A 6,211-nucleotide genomic window follows, 5' to 3' on the forward strand; every position below is an offset into this window, starting at 1 on the left:
TACCTACTGTATAACAAGTTCCCACAGCCAACCTGAGTCACCGTCGGGGCGCGATTCATACACTGGTAACCCCGGAACGTCTCCCCCCTCGTCCTCGATCAGTGGACCCCATGTCAACAGAATCCCGACCTCTGCAAACACCTCCCGCAGCTCCGTCCTAATCTTCTCTCCAAAGAATCCTCGCACTTCCCCTTCAGCGCCTTGGGGGACGGTTATCTCGATATCACCACAGCCGACCGTCACCAACCTCAAACGCGGCAAGCACCGGGGAGCGTCCCGAGCCAGCCCTCTCAAGTCCCCTTCAAAATCCCGATAAACCTGCGAAATACACAACTCCACAAGCGACGGCGGCAGAAACCCAGCCAGCCCCCCCCCGCAGCGGCCGCACCATACCCCCAACAGCACCACACCCGTAAACGGCCTCCTGCGAAACTGACAACACCTCCAGCCTTACCAACCCTCTCAGCAACCCCACAACCGCGCCCGATGATCCCAACCCCGACCCCAACCCCGACGTCGCCTGAGCCCCCAACCTTGGCGAGACCGGCACCCTGAGCACCAAGCGCCGGAGCGTCTCCCGCGCGGGCTCCAAGCACCCCGCCAAGCCCCAATAGTACTCGGGGTCGCGCCCGTCGTCCTCGGTCCAGGTCTCGGTGTAGCGTAGCTCGCGCAGGGCGGGGGCGTTCCGCACAAACTCGGCGAGCGCGGCGAGGCCGAGGTCGTGCAGCGCGGCTTTTTGTAGGGCGGGGAACACGAGTGGTGGTGGTGGTGGGCGGGGGTCGCTGTCGGTGGTCGTAGTGCTGGTAGAGAAGGGCGCGACGCCGGCGAGGCGGTCCGGGGCGGGCCGGGCGCGGGCGTCGTGGTTGCGCGCGTCGATGGCGTGCAGGGTGTGTAGGTTGGGAGCGAGGGCGAGGATGGGTCCCGCGTGGGCGTAGTGGCCGCGGCTGTCGTGGGAGACGAGGGCGATGGTGGTGAGGGCGGTGCCGTGGGAGGCGAGCAGGTTGCCGGTGGGGGGCGAGAAGTCGGCTAGGAGGAGGAGGGTGCTGACGCGCGGGCAGAGGAGGATGGCGAGTTGTTCGAGCGTGTGGTGCACGTAGCCGATGGTGATGCGCGGGCGGTCTTCGGGGTCAAGGTTCTCACGGACCCAACCCATGTACTCCGGATGGAAGACGTTGTAGGCAATGAGGCCGAGGTCGGTGCTTGCTTTTCGGATGGCCGGCGCGATGTCGCCTTCTGGTCCGTCTTCCCAGGTGAAAGCTTCCTCGACGTAGTGGTGAAGGGTGATCAACTGTAGGGACCGAACGCATCTGGCGAGGCCGGGGCGGAGGATGATGGAACGGAGAACGAAGGGAAGCAGGTCGCTGGAGTGGGACCACAATTCAGGTTCACCGCTGTACAGATACCCAGGTCTTGTCGGAAGGTCGCGATAGTACGAGGTGAGGTTGCCGGCGGCGTAGTAGTGAAAGACAAATGGCTGGGCGACGGCGCATATCGACTTGGAAACTCGGCAGAAACGCGCCAGAGACGCCTTGTCCGACACCACATCCTTCATGTCGGCGTTTGGGAAGTAACATGGCGCTTGGCAATGGAAACAGAGAAAACTACAAATGCGCTCCAAGAGCTCCACAGGAAGGTGCTGCATGATTCCAGTTGTGCGGCGGTTGGATGGTTCAACGATATATGCCTTCGTCAGGTATGGTAGGCATGGTCTGGGCCAATCACTGGATACAGGTGAACTGAGCCACCAAGCTGAGAGCCCAAGCCTCCCGTCAGGCCGCACTACCTACCAACGGTTGGTTGTCTTGGCGGGTGTTCGGAACGCCATTGTTAAATACCCCAGGAGCTGAGTACATGGACATACCTTACTTGGTAGCGTCGTATCCTGGTTCAAGGTTGTATGCGACTTGCCAGATTGTGTTATCGGGTGGTCTATCACTTGCACACAAAACACCTGGCGACGGTACACAGATTATTAAGACACGGTGCATCTCAGTTTACAATACATCTCGGACTTGTTCTTCTCGGCCGGCCGGTACCAAGAACCAATCCTCCGAGTCGTGTTACGGGCCTGTGTAGTCTTCGTGATCCCAGTGGCGGAGTCGGGCCAAACGCTCCAAGTCAGCCATATCGACGACAACCAATTTGCGGGCATCGAGGCTGACTGACGATGGTCTCGGTGGCACGGCCGGGATACGTACGGAGTTTGGATATTGAGGATGAAGAACGGCGGATTCGATGGGGATGGGGAATGAGGGAAAATCCACGCAGGTAGGTTTCTTGCAGCATGAAGTGAGGCGCCAGTTGTCAACAAATGTTGTTATACTAACTACAGGGGTTAGTTAACTAGTTAGCTAACGTTAGTGTTTTTTTTTTTTTTTTTCTTCCACGATAAGCTATGCCTTCTCTCGCCTTGAAATGCTCCAAAACAAAACCAAATCTTATCATATTCTTTTTCTCTCCTCGGATGATGTTGCAAGATGCTGCAGTTGGTCCCCCAACCATTTCTTGGCTTGCATTCAGCCAACCAGCAACCAGCAACCACCGTGGCTCAAGAAAAAAAATCGGACATGGCATGATGGCCCGTTGCTGCCTGCGCAAATATTTGTTGATTGGTTCCCAACTTCCCCCTCACAGAAGACGCCGGTCGTGGCAGCAGTCAAAAACGGACATGGTAGCCAACAATTGAACTTTAACTTCTACACCTCCTGAATCTCCCCATATCCAAAAAAAATAAAAAAAAAAAAATAAACAACTACGTACATGACGACATACTCACACTCACCCACCTAACCCACCCAACCCACTATGATCTGCCCGAGTTTTCTTCGTCTCTCCTCCGAAATCCGGGACCGCATCTATCGTCTGGTTGGGACCTACAACCAGTCCTTTTTTTCTAGTGGCCTCTCCATGCAAGACCCGTTTGACTTGTGCGGACCTTACGGCTTGTGCGAACCGTACCGCCACACGTCTCCCAGAATTCCACCCGTCGGCTTCTACGGCCTTCTGCTCACCTGCCGCACCATCTACTCTGAAACTTCAGCTCTGTTGTATTCCTCAAACCAGTTCTTCTGTCACTACGAGGCCCTCCATTCCCTGTCACCCTTGCGAGACCTTAGAGCCAAATCCGTCGCATCCTTGACCAGCCTCAAAATCATTCTCAACCAGGCGTCCTGTCACTCCCGAGATGCCGTTGGGAGGGGCCGGGGCGGGTGTTGTACTGAGCCGCGCCTATTCGAAATCTACTACGGCATTCGAGATCTGAAATGTGATCAAGATTGCAGATACTCCGGTCACAGCGATGGAGGAGAGAGGCACGATCCGCCGCTCCGGCGGTCCCACCCTTCCACGAAGCCTATGCTGGCAGAATGGTACAAAACAGCTGCCTATCTAGGTCGGCACATTACTCCAGGGCGGCTTGAGCTCTCATTTGTGTGCGACATTCACAGCCGGGATACTGAGCTGGCCATCATGGTGCTAGACGCGTTTCGCCATTTCCCGCCGTTGAAGAATTGCCATATTAGACTATCCAAAACCCCGAATTCTATGCTTCGCAATCTTGCTCGGAATGCGGTTTTGAGGTGTCGCAGCCTACAGCCGAGCTTGTCACTGCCGCCTCTTCGGCGTCCAGTGTCCCCGGTCAGTGGTCTGGCTGGGCTACCACGCGAGCTGCGTCTGCACATTTTAGAATACACAGACCTCGTCACGCCGCTAAAAGAAGTCCTATGGACCGTGTCTCCTGGCAAATACGTGGCATGTCAGCCCTCTTGTCCGAGTTGGGTGGGGAGGGGAAATCATGACTGGGAGCCGGGAATTCACCACGGTTGCCAATTCAACCACTGTTCGGAGAGGCCGTATTGGGATACTGCCAACTACGTTGGGTGCTATTGCCAACTCACGCATGCTGCCGCTTCGTCTACCTGTAGGTGCTGGGCGCCACCCACCTCACTGTTCCTCGTCAGCCGCGCCATGCGTCATGACGCAAGCTCGGTCTTCTTTTCTCAGAATCGGTTTGCAGTGGTCGATAGCCCACAGCTAAACATGTTCGGGCCGTCGCGTCAGAGTGGCTTTGACCAAACCCGCCGGCTAGCCGTCAGCCGGTTCCTCCGGGACGTTGTGCCGGTGGACTGCCTTGGCTACTTGCGCTTCGTGGAGATGGTGTTTCCCCCTTACATCGGCGGTCAGTGGCCGCTGAAAGGGGATGCCGTGTATAAGGAGTGGGCGGAAACCATTGCCCAGGTCAAGGACAAGCTCAATCTGCCGGCTCTCACGATCCGTATGGTGGCTGCTTTTCATTTGGGTGAGGAAGACGACTCAATCGCACCCTTGACAGAGGCCGAGGCAAAACAAGTCCTAGAGGGGTACTTTCATGTCATGCGGCCTCTGACCCGATTGGGGGGCTATGGTGGCTTAGCCGGATTTTATGCCCGCCTAACATGGCCCTGGCGACGAACAGAAGCGACTAGGGAGAAAATCTGGGGTCCGGGTTGGGATCTTGAGCGTGGGATTAGAGATTGGATGGTGGGTAGGGAATCTTGGTTGAAAGAACAAGCCGAGCGCTTTGTGCTAGGAGGCCGATATCATTCCGCCCGTTCGAAAGCCAAGGAGCCTAGGGAAAGCGCTTGGGAGTCGATCTTTGTGCGGAATTCTTAGGCAACACACTCGGGACAGACACTCTCTTTTTTGAACAACCGAGCCAAGACACTCAACGACTGTGGGACCGACCAAACGGCAACTGCGGTAAAGAGAGACGCCGGCTTCGGGCTATCCACGTCTGCTGCTATGGAGCTGCCCAAAGTTTGATTCTGTCGAATGATGTGAAGGTGACAACATATTACTACACATTCTCGTTTCCATTTCCAGATCACCTCACTTCGGCCGGCGTTGCATTTTTGCCCCTCGACGCCATCGAGAGTCAACTTGCAGCTCGTTCTGGTGAGCCATTCGACACGGGCTTGCATGTCAGAGACGTCGTGCCACCACACTCACCACCTCTCTACCTACCAAGGTCCCCATGTGGATCTAAGTCCCCTCCCTCACTCCGTAAACAAGTAGGGGATTCTTGACTACAGATTGGCTGATGAGATGCCGATCTAGCCATGCCTGCCTCCCTAGGTAGGTAGTTAGTCCAACCGGACTTACCCAACTCTGCCCCTCTGCCCCTCCCCAAAGTCACATATTGCTTGTGTTCAGTTCAGCTCCCACCAAACCCACGCTGCAGAACTGCTAGCGATCAATCGGGATGCATGTGCTTCTTTTACAGCATCCTGCAGCTCGGCCGTTATTCTCGGCCAACCACCGCCTCCAGTCCCTGCGGGGCCTGGCCCGGCCTGCATGGCTTCCGCACCCTGCAGCTCCGCGGGCGACGTTCCGCAACGCGGCCCGCGATGGCCCAATGCCGAGTGCAGATCTCTCGTCGTGGCCCAGCTTAAACGGGTGCGCGATCGCGCTCGAAACATTCGTGCTCCAGAGGCGTCAACCCCCTCGGTGATCAGAACATATTACCAGGCACCTAAGACACGAAGTTATCCAATGGCAAAGGCAGATAGCTGGCCGCCTCATTGCTGTCGTCTTACCGCCCTGTCTGTGTCGTGGGATCGGCAATATCGAGTTATTGACTTGGATTCTGCGATGCGTTCAGGCCTGCAGAAGGTGGAGAGCCGCGAGTATTCAGCTTGCACATCCGTCTGCAAGAAGGAGAATCCGGCATGTCAATGGTGATGAAAACGTCATCTAGCCAGCCGAAGGCGGCGTGGACAAGCGGTAACCGCGGGTATCGCGATGTTGCCGGCTTGCTGGCGCATCCGAGGACGGGTAGCTGCACTCTACCCGGTTGACAACATTCCTCACATCCGCTTGGGCAAACCCGAAGATTGGTCTATATAAACCTCCTCCCCTCCGCCTACTTTCGCACAAATTCTCAACCAACATCCAGCATCAAGATACCTACACACTCACATCTGATCCACAACTCTTATCACATCACCTTTCCATCCCTGCCCAGCCAACGCCCAACATGACGAGAGCCGCCTTCCCCGTTCACGGCCAGTCGAACCAGGCCTACTTCTTTCTACGGCACCAAGTACGCCAAGGTCAAATACACGGCGAGCACCCTCCGGATGATGAGGTCATCTTACCGGCCCCACCGAGTTCGCCCAAGAGTGGAAGACACTCGCCCAGGCCGGTTTCACCACCATAGAACGCCGTCCTCCCC

At 56.6% G+C, this 6,211-nt stretch overlaps 2 protein-coding genes across 2 annotated transcripts; one reads left to right on the top strand and one right to left on the bottom strand.

Moving 5' to 3' along the window:
* Nucleotides 1-301: 301 nt before the first annotated feature.
* Nucleotides 302-2,670, bottom strand: CHGG_02071 (uncharacterized protein; the record flags this gene model as incomplete). Its single annotated transcript, XM_001221291.1, has 4 exons — nucleotides 302-1,684; nucleotides 1,862-1,951; nucleotides 2,199-2,322; nucleotides 2,633-2,670. The coding sequence occupies 4 exons, from the start codon at nucleotides 2,668-2,670 to the stop codon at nucleotides 302-304; spliced, it is 1,635 nt and encodes a 544-aa protein (XP_001221292.1).
* A 135-nt stretch (nucleotides 2,671-2,805) lies between these two features.
* On the top strand, nucleotides 2,806-5,718 carry CHGG_02072 (uncharacterized protein; the record flags this gene model as incomplete). Its single annotated transcript, XM_001221292.1, has 3 exons — nucleotides 2,806-4,297; nucleotides 4,861-4,932; nucleotides 5,261-5,718. 3 exons carry the CDS (start codon nucleotides 2,806-2,808, stop codon nucleotides 5,716-5,718), a joined length of 2,022 nt encoding a protein of 673 aa, XP_001221293.1.
* Nucleotides 5,719-6,211: the final 493 nt, after the last annotated feature.

The sequence above is a fragment of the Chaetomium globosum genome, genomic scaffold (genome assembly GCF_000143365.1).
Source record: "Chaetomium globosum CBS 148.51 scaffold_1 genomic scaffold, whole genome shotgun sequence".
In the NCBI taxonomy this organism is placed as follows: domain Eukaryota; kingdom Fungi; phylum Ascomycota; class Sordariomycetes; order Sordariales; family Chaetomiaceae; genus Chaetomium; species Chaetomium globosum.